Source organism: Thunnus maccoyii, chromosome 2 (assembly GCF_910596095.1).
Source record: "Thunnus maccoyii chromosome 2, fThuMac1.1, whole genome shotgun sequence".
NCBI lineage: Eukaryota > Metazoa > Chordata > Actinopteri > Scombriformes > Scombridae > Thunnus > Thunnus maccoyii.
The window spans coordinates 29,807,431-29,821,419 of record NC_056534.1 but is presented as its reverse complement, the minus strand read 5'-3'; the positions used below and the strand labels follow the sequence as shown (position 1 = coordinate 29,821,419).

The following is a 13,989-nucleotide window of genomic DNA, read 5'->3' as shown; positions in this document are numbered from 1 at the left end:
CTATACAGTGCGTTAAAGTGATTAGCCTAGCTCTTCACATTGTAGGATTGGCCAGTGGTGAGATAGCAGACAGTGAAAATCACACTGTGTTACATTTTACAAAGACGACTGATGAAAACACCTAATTTACCACTGTCTGAGGCAAGTGTAACGTGGCATTTACCACACTCCATTTCCCATAGGCACCTCTCCCAGTGCGTACGCAGAGCACGCCCTGGTGACGTCATGGAAAGAAGAACCAATAGGAGACGTCTGAACTTAGAGTAACACGTCATTCTAGTAAAGTACAGCAGCCGGCAGATAGGAGTGAGCCCCTCTCCGTCGTCTTCTGTTCTCCTGTACATCCGTCGGCTTTTACCTCCAAATGCTGTAATTTGTTTTCAGCAGAATAGACTGTTTAGCTCTTTGACTAGACCCGAGGCCAACCTGATATAAAAGGTAAGCTCTCGTCTTAATTTTGCTCGAAAGTAGGCCGCCTGTTTTCTGCTTCCATTTATGAAGGGGACAGGAAGTAGGTTAATGCTACATTCCGTTAGCCAGTTTTTCAACGTAGCGTTTATCGAGAGAGCAGTGGTGTGTCATTTGGCAACGATGATGATTAAAATAACATTTGCTGTTAATTACATTGGGTTTCTACAACCACCGTGGTTGTTATTCGTGTGTCTCGTTGTGCGACCACACACCGCGAAAACGGTTATATTTGAATGATTTCTGAGTAGAAATGCTGTTCAAGACACACAGCTAACGTTAACTTACTGACCTTCACTGGTGGGTTCATCAGTGATGTTACATGGCCTGTAGCCTGTGTTATACACTTCTAAGTAATCAGGTTCACTATACTGTATGACTTGCTCTAAACAGTGATGCCTGTGTATGATTGAAAGTAAAGGATGACGGTACTTTCCCTCAGAGTGGTACCCCCCATATCATGCCCCACATAACAGTATCACTTCCACTCCCCTTTCTGTAGATATGGCTAGTCAAAGGTCACAAACAAATAGAAAGAAACATTAGATTTGGGGCAGCTGACAATTCTTTTTCCATTATTGATTAATCTCCTCAAGGTGATGTCTTCAAAATGTTTGTTTTATAGTTTAAAACTCTAACTTCCTACAGACATGACAGAGATACGCAGCAACATCCTCACGTTTGAGTAGCTGGGACTATGGAATGTTTTGCATTCATGCTTGAAAAGTGACAAATAACTATTACAATAATTGCAGATTATTTTTGTCACCTGACTAATCTGTTACTTATTGCCTAATTGCTTCAGCTCTAAATGGATACTTGAATCACCCAACTAAAGTTATAGTGTGGATAATTCTTTTGTCAGCTGTGTTTTTTAGCTACTGAGAAATTCATCCCCTCTCTTTGTTTCTTATTTATTTACTAAAAGCAAATCAACAATTTTGAACAATCTGTTGTTGTACTAGAGCTGAAATGATTAGATGATTAATTGATTAGATGAAGTAGGAGATTATACAGTTACTGTATATTGACAGAAAATGAATCGTCATCTATTATGAGAGTAATTTTTCAAGCAAAAGTGCCAAACATTTCCTTAGTTCCAGTGTCTGTTGTGATAATTTGCTGACTTTCATTGTCTTATGTGATAGTAAACTGAATATCTTTGATCAGACTGTTGATCAGACAAAACACATCACCATTTTCTGACATTATATAGACCAAATGATTAGTTGATTAATTGAACAGATTAACAGACAATGAGAATAATCAATAGTTGCATCCCTACCTAGTACACAGTTGTCAGGTTTACAGTAGTTTAACTCTCTACAAATTGTATGTCCAGCTGACAACAAAAGATTGTGACTTTTGTTTTTGCCGTCTTTTCAAATTCTTCTCATAATATGGCTGAAATATTGTTTTATTGTGTCCTGTAATAGCGGTGAGAAAGAGGGAGAGTACACAGTTGCTACAACAGGAGTCCTGGTGATGCTTTGCTTAAGGCGTCATTGATTTTTCACTGACACATGCCAACAAAGGTGGAGCTTAAAATACCTCTGGGATTCCACTACACTGCACTCTTCCACACCAAACACGCTGGTCAGGTTTCCTGGTGACAGCTTTGTGCGTCATGCCTTCAAGTATCTACGTCTTATCCTACAAAAGAACACCTGTAATAAAAAAGCAGGTGTTCAATGACAGTAGCCAGTAGGAAAGAGCAGGTAGTTTTAGAGAGACAGACAAAAACAGGAGCGAGTTCAGAGTGTCACAGTGATTATCTCCAGGTCTTCCATTAGACTTACAACCTCACCGGGCTCTTTCTCTGCTGCAGCTCGGTGATGGCGACCTACCAGGAGTTCATCCAACAGAATGAAGACAGGGACGGGGTGAGATTCAGCTGGAACCTCTGGCCCTCCAGCCGTCTGGAAGCCACCAGGCTTGTGGTCCCAGTCTCCTGCCTCTTCACACCCCTGAAGGAGAGGCCTGACCTGCCCCCGGTCCAATATGAACCAGTGCTGTGCAGCCGTGCCAACTGCAAGGCAGTGCTCAACCCACTGTGGTGAGTTACACAGAAAAACAATGCCCATTCTTACTGATGTGTACTTTTTGCTATCTTTAAACTGCATAACATTAGATAGCAATAATGTGCGTATTTAGCCTTTATGTTGACGTGGTGGTTTCATTTTGCCATCTTTTACATGGGAATGGTTTAAAAAACATCTATGAAACTGTCCTTTGCCAGCTGTGTTCTTGATATTTTCTAATTTTAGTACTTTTTGAGTAAATGTAAATGAGGATGACTGTAGGTTGCAGTAATTTGAATTTGTTGCTGTGTGTTTATTTGTTGACGCGTCAGCATTTGCTGAGGTCTTAACATTTGTAACTTTAGTACTTCAGTTTTAAGTTGTAGGTGTGGTACAAAAGAACTTGACATACACCTTGTGCAGCCGCCCACTATCGCTCACAGTTACGCTCCCGCCAACTGGATGCAAACCCTAAATAGTTTTGATCCCTCTTTTACAGTCAAGTTGACTTCAGAGCAAAAATATGGGCGTGCAACTTCTGCTTCCAGAGAAACCCAGTGAGTACTGACGTTCACAGGATAATTTTAGAGCTGTATTTGATATTCATAGTTGCAGTCACTTTTACAAAACCTGCATAACTACATGTGGACAAGCAACATTCCTTTATTAGGTTGGTTAATCTGATTCTCTCTGTGTTTCTGCAGTTCCCTCCCTCTTATGCAGGTATATCAGAAGTGAACCAGCCAGCTGAACTCATGCCACAGTTTTCTACCATTGAGTACATAGTGCAGGTAAATACAACACACATGTCTGCACTCTGACCTCAGCCATGTGCATGGAGATTATATGTACTGAAAATGTACTGTGCAAAGGTGAATATTAACGATTTTGGATAATGACCTCCATACGTGAGGAGTTCTTATATTTATTTTTCAGCTAGGGGCAAATGTAATATATATAATAAATGCCCATAGTTTTAAGCACAAGTAATTAAAACTTCATACAGCTATAAGATGCATTAGTAATCGAAATAATACAAAAACATCCTTGGTTTAGCAACTACTGAGTGCCTGACTGCTATTGTGGCTACTTCATAAATAATGCATATGGTTTTCAGAGTAATATAAGCCGCTGACGGAATCACATTGTCTCTGCGAGTGCAAGCTTTTTCAAAAACATACATTCACAAACAGCAAACCGAACATTAAACATGAATTCTTTTAAATTCTCTTTGCAGCGCGGACCTCCGACTCCTCTGATCTTCCTCTATGTGGTGGACACATGTTTGGAAGAAGAGGACCTCCAGGCCCTCAAGGAGTCCCTTCAGATGTCGCTCAGCTTGCTCCCACCCAACGCCCTGGTAGGCCTCATCACATTTGGACGCATGGTCCAGGTTCACGAGCTCAGCTGTGAGGGGATCGCCAAGAGCTACGTGTTCAGAGGCACCAAGGATCTCTCCTCCAAACAGATCCAGGTAAAAGGAGGGGGGAGATTAGAGAGATTGATATGGGAACTCTGGGGAAAAGTGATAGTAAATAATTTTTCAGATCTAAAGGACAGTTTTGGTAGAATAAAGTTAATTTTCACATATATGATGTTTCAAGCTAAGTTGGATGCCACACTGGGAAGACTTAAACTGAACATAGTTGGATTTAATATTATTACAATAAAAAATGTTTCTTTTTAGTTCACTTCAAATCGCCCTCGCTGTATTCTCCCATAGAATTTGTGCTTTTGAAATCTGTGGAACAAAGCAGCTGAGATCTTTGCCCACTATCAATGTGTGTGTGTTTTGTGTGTTTCAGGAGATGCTTGGTTTAACAAAGCCAGCAGCAGCAGGACAGCAAGGACGCCCACCAGCACCTAACGATGCTGCAGCCTCTTGCAGGTATGGAGGAGCAGCAGCAGCATATCCCATGTATCTTTGTCAGTTAATGGTAGCCATTTCTCCATGTTGAAGAGTGCTTTTCTTGTCTAATTTGTATATGTGTGTGTGTGTGTGTGTGTTCATATCCAGGTTCCTTCAGCCTGTACACAGAGTGGATATGAATCTGACCGACTTGCTTGGTGAACTTCAGAGAGACCCCTGGCCCGTTCCTCAGGGTAAACGGCCCCTCCGCTCCACCGGTGTTGCACTGTCTGTTGCTGTTGGACTGCTGGAGGTACAATGCACGCACACACACACACGCACACACACACACACAGACAATAATGTAGTTATAAACTCAACAAATGAATTAGTAGTAATTTATTGAGGAACTAACCTGAACTTTAGCCTCTTCAAGATGACTGTGCCACATGTAACCGTTGAGAAACACACACACACACACTCTGTGATGATTATCTTCTGCAGAAACAGTACTTCTGCTTTGTTGGTTCAAAGGCCGATTCCTGTTTGCCTTCTGTCTTTTTCCCCTCCATCATCATTATCCTCTCTTCTCCTACTGCTAATCTGTGTGGTTATGTAACTGACTGAGTACAACAGATCATTCCTGCTGTACTCTACTTTAGCAGACAGAAGATGAGGCCTGATTAGAATAAATTTGACTCTTTCAGTGACTTCAGATTCACTGATTCGTAAAGAAGCATTTGACTTGATGAATGGGTCTTTTACGTTTATGGCAGAGCTGCAAAAAGCAGTCAACATCCACTATCAGCTAGTTTAATTGTTCTCAGTGAATGAGTCAACTTTCTCCCTTTTTTCTTAATGAATCCGTGTTTGCTTCCTATTGAATGTTCACATTATATTAAAAGCTCCTACCAGGGGCTTTGTGATTACGTGGACCGGTTCCAAATGTCTCAGTGTGTCTCAGACTTTCCCAGACTCCTGGACTATGGACTTTGTTGTAGTGTTGGCTGAGAGGTTTGCCCTTTGCTGAGAGTGATTCCCTCAAGGCTCTCATTCAGATTTATTACTCTCTTTACATATTCAGTCACTTGAGGCAGATTTGTTTTAATAGGATGGAAAATAATTTAATCCTGGATAAAATAATTAAGAATTTTTGTATTATAATTATGTTTTATTTGCTGTTGTGAACCCTACTTACCCATACTCGGCGCCGTCAAATGGTCTCGTCTTTAAAAAATGTCCCTTTATAGATCACTGGTGCTTTATTTGCACAAGTGATCCTCAGTCTTAGCTTCTTTACCCGCTGACACTCTTCTTTAAAAGGCAAATTTGAGAACTAGGTCACTAGTCCATTAGTGCTCTTTATTCACATCCATGGCCCAAAACAGGGATTTGGGACAAGTACAACACAGTACTGACCATTTTACCCACAATGGCGCCAGTTTATGAGCCGTACAGATGTGCAACAGGAAATTAATATGGATCTAAATAAGTGCATACTGTACACTCACTACTTAATGTTGTATTATTATTGTATTTTTTCCTTAAAGGAGATTTTAGATAATACAAAAGGTAATTTTTGTTGTGTTTTATTGATGCCTTTAAAGCTTTTGATCATATAAATCATGAAAAATGATTTAACAAATCATATCAAAGAGGGTTTCTAGTGAGAATCCTGGTTTTCTGGTATGCTCATCAGACTATGAGAGTTAAATGGGAAAATTCTGTATCTGTTCAGTTCCATGTGAATAATAGAGGTCGACAGGGCGGTATTTTGTCTTCTTCTCTTTTTAACATCTATAGGATGATCTGTCAGTGCAGTTAAAAGGATGTGGAACAGGTCTATGGTTGGTAATGTTCTCATTAACCACCTTATGTACGCAGATGATTTGGTGATTTTCTGTCCATGTAGTGCTGGACTTCAACAGTTATTGAGGGTACGCTCACAATATGGTATAGATATCAACATAATATAATGCAAATAAGAGTAATATTATGATTTTCAGAAGTAAAAGACAGAAAATGAGTATTTAAACCATCACATAAACAGTGATCTATCGATAAGACGTCTTATCACAACATCTTAGATGACATTTACAGACTGTTGAAAGTTGTATGCACAAGCAAATGTTGGCTCATAAATTTACTGTGAAGTCCTCTCTTTTTAAAGCTGTTGTTACCCCGCTACATACTGCCCACCTGCGGTGTTGCTACAGAAAAGGCAGCATGAAGAGACTCATGGTGGCTTATAATGACAGACAGGTTCTTGTCTAGAATGTGGAACCGTTGGTGTTTCATCCTGTATGCAAATGTCTGATCGTTGTGAAATGTCTCTTTTTTTTGTTTGTTTTTCTTCTTTTCTTCGTTGAATTTTATTGTGCTATGGGCCCCCCATGATCTGTGTCCTTAATAAAGTCTGAATTGAATTGAGTAGAATAGTAGAATAAAATTCTTACCATTTTAAATTGTAACTTGAGCGGAGATCTAACGGCATTTGCGGGAACTAAAAATCAAATCCTCCTCTCCTCATCCTCAGGGTACATTCCCCAACACAGGGGCTCGTGTGATGCTGTTCATCGGAGGGCCCCCCACCCAGGGCCCAGGCATGGTGGTGGGTGATGAACTGAAAACTCCCATCCGCTCCTGGCATGACATCCAGAAGGATAACGCTCGCCACCTGAAGAAAGCCACCAAGGTGAACAAATGCATGAATCCTCTCATACAAATCTTGGCATTTGCAACAGTACAAAAAAAAAAGACTTTATTAAATTCATATCAGTTTCTTAAAGTGTACTGAGTATATTTTCACTGTTATAAAGCTGTTGTTTCATGTTTTTGCATGACACAGTACTACGAAGCCATGGCCAACCGTTCAGCAGTAAACGGCCACTGCATTGACATCTACGCCTGTGCTCTAGACCAGACCGGACTGCTGGAGATGAAGTGCTTATCTAATCTCACTGGGTACGTCAGCACTTACTATTAAAACAGTTCAGGGTGTGGGCATCATATTTGTCTAAGTATTATGGATATGCAATTCTTAAAGGATAGTTTAGAATCTTAATGATTTGTTGTGCTGTATTTTCAGGGGCCACATAGTGATGGGAGACTCCTTCAACACCTCTCTGTTCAAACAAACCTTCCAGAGAGTCTTCAACAAAGACTACAACGGAGACTTCCGCATGGCCTTCGGAGGCGTCCTGGAGGTCAAGGTAAAGAAGTGATTGTAGTCATTTATACATACACGAATTTCTAAAATTCCACAATCATCCATATCAGAGCATAGGACAGATTTATACCTACCTCACAAAAGTTGAATTAATATCTCTCTTTCTGTCTGTGTAGACATCAAGGGAGCTGAAGGTGTGCGGGACCATCGGACCTTGTGTTTCACTCAACTCCAAGGGTCCCTGTGTTTCAGAGAATGTGAGTCATTGTCCCCGAAACTGGGACATTCAGATTCCTTCGTTCACACAATAGGTCATCTGAGAGCTGTTCTTTACTGGCATTCACCATAACGTATTCTCTGTTTTGTGTAGGAGATGGGTATCGGCGGCACAAGCCAGTGGAAAGTGTGCAGTATCAACCCCTCCACCACTTTGGCCATTTATTTTGAAGTGGTGAATCAGGTAAAAAAAAAAAAAAAAATGACGGGATTACTGTAGGTTGAGTAAGTTAAGTTAAGAGGTTAAGTACAGCTAATCACATCAAGGAGTGAATAGTTGTGATGGTGGGTTTGTTTAGCGAAAAGTCTTCAAACAATGGCTTTGTATGTGGTTTCTTGCTTGTAGTAGAAGGCCTTTTGTCAGTGCAAAGAGAGGGAATAAGAAGGCGATGAACATCTCACTGTCTCTTCTGTTTTTGTGTGTGTAGCACAACGCACCAGTCCCTCAGGGCGGCCGAGGGGCAATCCAGTTCGTAACCCAGTACCAGCACTCCAACACACAGAGGAGGATACGGGTCACCACCATCGCCAGGAAGTAAGACTGGTTTTATGTTTCACAAATATAGTTTACAGTGATTTATTACAGACAAGACTGCACTTAAAATTGTACTTTATTCTAGGTCAACATCGCATATTATTGCTCACAAGCTAGTTAATTTTTCTGCTGAGTGTAGTGTAGAAAGTGACAGCTTGAATCAATATCAGCCAAACAAAAGGATGTTTACATTCCTGCAATTTGAGACAAAGCCTTCAGAGACCTTTGTGCATGTGCGTCATTCACACCACACCCATATTCACCTGCTTTCTTCTCTCTCGCTTCCCTCCTCCCTACTCAAGCTGGGCAGACGCACAGTCCCAAATCCAGCACATCGAGTCGTCATTCGACCAAGAGGCGGCCGCCGTGCTCATGGCTCGCCTGGGAGTCTTCAGAGCGGAGTCGGAGGAGGGACCGGATGTCCTGCGTTGGCTTGACAGGCAGCTTATCCGCCTGGTGAGTGGCACGCCCCCAAAACTAACTGCACCACCTGCTCTTTGTGACGCAAAGAACAATGCGTCGTTGGATTTGTTTGGAATGTGGACTATAAATAGCTAAAACGTCATTCTGCAGGTGTTCACGTGTTGTGGTAATCCTATGATGTGCTAGGTTATATAAAAAGGTTATTCTCTGGCACATTTAGTGTTTAAACAATGTTTTGTCTGCCTCACTTTCAGTGTCAGAAGTTCGGCCAGTTCAATAAAGACGATCCTACATCTTTCAAACTGTCAGAGTCTCTGTCGCTTTACCCACAGGTAAACCTCTACTATTTTATGAATGTGTAAATAAATAATCAATTGAATTACACAGTCTTTATTAATTTGATGTTCCCGGGACCTAATTCCTCTCTCCTCCACCTGCAGTTTATGTTCCACCTGAGGCGGTCGCCCTTCCTGCAGGTGTTCAACAACAGTCCAGATGAGTCGTCCTATTACAGGCATCACTTTGTCAGGCAGGACCTGACCCAGTCCCTGATCATGATCCAGCCCATCCTCTACTCATACTCCTTCCACGGGCCACCAGAGGTCAGCCTCACACCCTCAACACCATCATTAGTGTTCTATGTATCCCACTGGTCGCAGAGCATCTGGCCTGTCCTAGAAGTTTCCTCTAAATGTCTTTTTATATGAAATGTCTGTCAGTTTTTGTATTCTAAAACCGTATCCTGTGTGTATCTTTTCTTCATAGCCTGTGCTCCTGGACAGCAGCAGTATCCTGCCAGATCGGATCCTGCTGATGGACACTTTCTTCCAGCTGGTTATCTACCACGGAGAGGTGAGTAAGCAGACCACAGACTAACCAACAAAGCGTCTGTTCATTTCACAAGATTTGATTTATCTCCATTTCAGCTCCAAAAATCTGTATATCTGTTGTCTCCGTAATTTCTTTCTTGAGACTAAACAGCAGACATAACTTAATTCTGCCATTTTCCTCACAGACCATAGCTCAGTGGCGAAAGGCAGGCTACCAGGAAATGGCAGAGTATGAGAACTTCAAACAGCTCCTGCAAGCTCCACTGGATGACGCCCAGGAGATCCTACAGACTCGCTTCCCCATGCCACGCTACATCGACACAGAGCACGGAGGCTCACAGGCTCGCTTCCTGCTCTCAAAAGTCAACCCCTCACAGACCCACAACAACCTCTACGCCTGGGGACAGGTACTGTATTATAAGCTACAATGTACTTTTTTTTTTTTTGTGGTACACTTTCTATGTTTTAAAATGGACTGAGTGAATAATTAGTCTTCTAAAAGCAAAATGGAAATAGACTACGGTTTTTAAAAATGGCATCTCTATTAATTCTTTTAGGGTTTTTTATTCTCATTTTAAATAAGATGATGTCATGCGCAGCCCCCTGACAGTTTATTCCGCATTCATAAACATAAGTAACTATGACACAATTTCTGAAAAGTTTCCAAAATGTGTCATTTCCTCCTCCAAATCAAGACTTTAAAATCCCTGGAGGTCTGCAGCCTGAGTGAAAAACAATCTGCAGTGACAACTCAGAAGATTTAATGTTACACTGTCAGCAAACACAGGTCTTGGATTAGCTGACCTCTGAGTCTAAGTGGGGAAGATTGAAAGCTGAAAATAGCATTAATCTCTTATTTCCCAAGTCAAGTAAGAGCTGAACCATAACCTGCTGTATACAAACATTGTGAATATATATCTACAGCAGCCTGAGAATGAGATTATCAGGAGTTCTTACATAAACTAATCTTATTGATAAATGCATTTGGTTATTAAATTGATCAGAGTTATGCCATGAAGGATCTGTTTGAAAGGAAGAGTAAAACACTCAACCACTATTTTTGTCCCTCCCCTTTTGCCTGTGCGACTGTAGGAGACAGGAGCCCCGATCCTTACAGATGACGTCAGCCTGCAGGTCTTCATGGACCACTTGAAGAAACTGGCTGTGTCCAGCTCTGCGTAGATATCCACAAAATGGAGAGAACATAAGAAGAAGAAGAAGAAGAAGAAGGAGTGATACAACATTCCTGTTCTGCTATAGGGATCCATTAACATTTCCCCTGTTTTTGTAAAGGAGCCAAACCCGGAGAGTCTACTGTATGTGCTTGCTTGATTTTTACTGTGCTCTGTCTTGAATCACATGTGACATTTCCATGATATGAAAGGAACAGAACAAGGGGGAAACTGCACATTCCTGTATTAATGAAAGAAAACAAGTGACATTTCTACTCATTTTCATTAACTTGTTATTTATAAGAAACGGCTCCAGTACTCCAGAACCAGACTGTCTTCAACCAAGCAATATCAAATTCTCTGTTTTCTATTTTACGACCTCTGACATGCAGAATGATTAGAGTACTAATTAATTTGTTTGTTCTCTCACTGTTTGTCCTAAAACGTGTATCCACTGCAACACACTCGGTTGAAAGTGCTGTTTAATAGGACGCATATATATGTTTGCTTTGTCTATAGCTAAAGATGACGTGTCTAGAATTAATAAATTATAACGGTACCTCTAACGCTGGTCAAGGAATGTGGACAGGGCGAATCAGTCTTCACACTGACTGCTTGTTAATCACAGTATATTTGAAAGTGACAAGAAAAAAAAAAACGATCCAACATGGATTACCTTAAGTGTTTTCCAAGAAAATTCCCTCTGAATGACAAGGATTAATGTTCTGAGGAATTGAAGTCAATCTCATCGACTCAAGTGAGACATTTGATGACTGTTTTCAATGACGAACATTTAGATTTATTTTAACTTCATAGGGCGCTCTATAGTTTAGTCCACTCATCCCGTCTTGTTCACCATCTGGTATTTTGCACCCAAGGACTGCCTAAGTGTCTTTGTAATCAAACTTTAATATACTGTACGGCTGTATAAAAGGGACAGTTGTTTGATTTAGATCCTGTCTGGATTCTTAATGCTATCCACATAAAGGCCTGTTGGCACGAAAACGCATTCTGCCTATGTTGTCTGTCTTCATATGAGCATCTTTTTTTTTTTTTTTTAACAAGGCACATTTAGGCCACCGTACATTAGAATGATGAGAATCAGTTTGTAATGCATACATAGACATAAGTCCTTTCTATTGATTAATAGTGAGCTCAGCAAGTGGATTCATGGGTCAGATGTGTTCGCACTGACAGAACAAAGTCAAAACTTTTGTCCTCGTTACTCTAAGTGGCGTACGAGGTTCATCAAATCGCCGTCACAGCAGACCAGAGAAGCTTGTTTCATGCACCAGGCATGTGTTTGATTCTACTGTGCAACACATTGTGTCCAGCAGGGAGACCAGAAGGCCTTACTGTCCTACTACAGCAGGCTTGAAAGATGGCATGCGAGAGACTGGCACACAGCATGTTGCTACAACACTAGGTGACACATCCTCTGCGCAGATTGGAAACGACACTCCCTAAACAACTGTCTTTTTCTCATTCGTCACTACTGTACATAAAACCCACACAACACGCAATCTCAATCATAAAACCACTTGCACACCATCTACTGTCACTGTAAGCTGATTTCCGAGCACCCAGACAGTATGATTTCGAGGATCAGTGAACTGCAGATTATGAAGACTAATCCTTAGGGGCTATCTGTTAAGAGGCAAATTCTACTCTTAGCAGCTTTAAGCGGAAGTTGCCACCGAAATACAAATGAAGTCTGTGTCTATCAAGAGCTTAGGTCGTACAATGTTGCACTCTGAAGCCACATATGCTCCCAAGGTATTCAAGGCCACATGAAAAGATGCAATGCTATGACTGTTAATCTCTTCTGACATGGATACCAAAAGCTTCTTTTAGCTCCGTCCATGTTTCAGTGTAGAGCGCTGCAGTGCTGTGTGATTTGAGGCCGTACTGTAATGATCTCATAAAGGAAAAACAATCATGTCGCTGTCTTCATTTTAATCTTCATTTCTATATGCTTGACCCCTTCAACGCATGCAAAGGCTGCAGCTGTGCTGTCCTTAAGAGGAACAAAAGAACATTAAAATTTCTCTCAGCCCACTTTTTTTTTTTTCTTCTTTAGTGATCATACATGATGCTCATGTCCATGTGATTCCCAGGCTTAGGCAAAGCTGGAAGGAAATGTGTCATCTTATTATCTCCCATCAAATCCTAACAGATCAGTTCTAGTCCATCAGCCAGAGAAATCCATTCTGGCTTCTGTCCCAGATAACTTATGTAAGTATTCTATATAGAATATGCCATAGCATGTTTATATAACTATGATTGACACAATACTGTGGTCAGATGATGCCTACCATAAATAGAGTAGTTCTGTTCTGTTCTGTTGATTTCAATTCTAGGAGCTACAACTGAAGTCTGCCTGTATATTGAAAATTTGTGTGTGAAAAGGTCAAATGTTTACGGCCACAGAAGTATGGGCGAATAGTCGCCCCAAGAAGAAATTAAGCTCTCAAAGACCTTCCTGTTTAATAATAATAAACTTAATTTTGCATTTCACAGAAGTTAATGCAGTAAACTGTGATATGCATACAATAAAATAGTAAAAATATGAGACAATTGAACAGACATTTTCTGTTGAAATTAACAATGAATAATTAATTTGTATGGAAATACAGTGTATGTAGTAGATCATACCATAAGTATAAGTGAGCAACAAGTGAAAGCAGGTTAGAAATCATGTGTTTTAAGGTGAAAAGAGAAGAACGCACCCTCAAATCTCCAGGGAGGAACTAAATGCAGCATCACTATAAAATCTGGTCAGTCAGGAGAACACTGTGATGTGTTTGGGACACAAACTGTGAGGAAAGCTGTGCACTTAATCCAATTATTTAAAGCAAGACTATGTAACTTTTGCCGACCAGTGGCCGCTGTGACCACAATGTGACAACTTGGGTGTCATGTACTGATGATATTGCAAGTGGATGTTGGGAATGTATGGAAAAGATGTAAAAGAAGAAGCAATAAAGTTGAGCTGTTGAACACCATAGCCATGGCGACCCCATGATTAAATTCAGTATACCAACTTAAGATCTAACACGGTAAATGCTATGACATAGTTAATAATAGCACAAGAAGAGAGGATCATGAAATCAGTAAACTGACTCAGTAACAGTCACTTACACAGCAATATCTACAGTATGTAAAGATAGCACACACTAGCTAACGTTAACCACCATAAGCTAATGGTTCACCAGTCTGTGTCAAAGAGCCTGAAGATTGTGACCT

General features: G+C 40.8%; 1 protein-coding gene across 1 annotated transcript; it reads left to right on the top strand.

Moving 5' to 3' along the window:
* Positions 1-261: 261 nt before the first annotated feature.
* Positions 262-11,752, top strand: sec23b (SEC23 homolog B, coat complex II component). Its single transcript, XM_042393700.1, has 19 exons — positions 262-438; positions 2,297-2,524; positions 2,989-3,046; positions 3,194-3,280; positions 3,727-3,963; positions 4,295-4,377; positions 4,507-4,651; positions 6,875-7,033; positions 7,187-7,302; positions 7,427-7,550; positions 7,684-7,764; positions 7,878-7,967; positions 8,212-8,318; positions 8,621-8,774; positions 8,996-9,073; positions 9,182-9,343; positions 9,507-9,593; positions 9,757-9,978; positions 10,664-11,752. The coding sequence occupies exons 2-19, from the start codon at positions 2,304-2,306 to the stop codon at positions 10,751-10,753; spliced, it is 2,301 nt and encodes a 766-aa protein (XP_042249634.1). The 5' UTR covers positions 262-438; positions 2,297-2,303; the 3' UTR covers positions 10,754-11,752.
* The last annotated feature ends 2,237 nt before the right edge of the window (positions 11,753-13,989 follow it).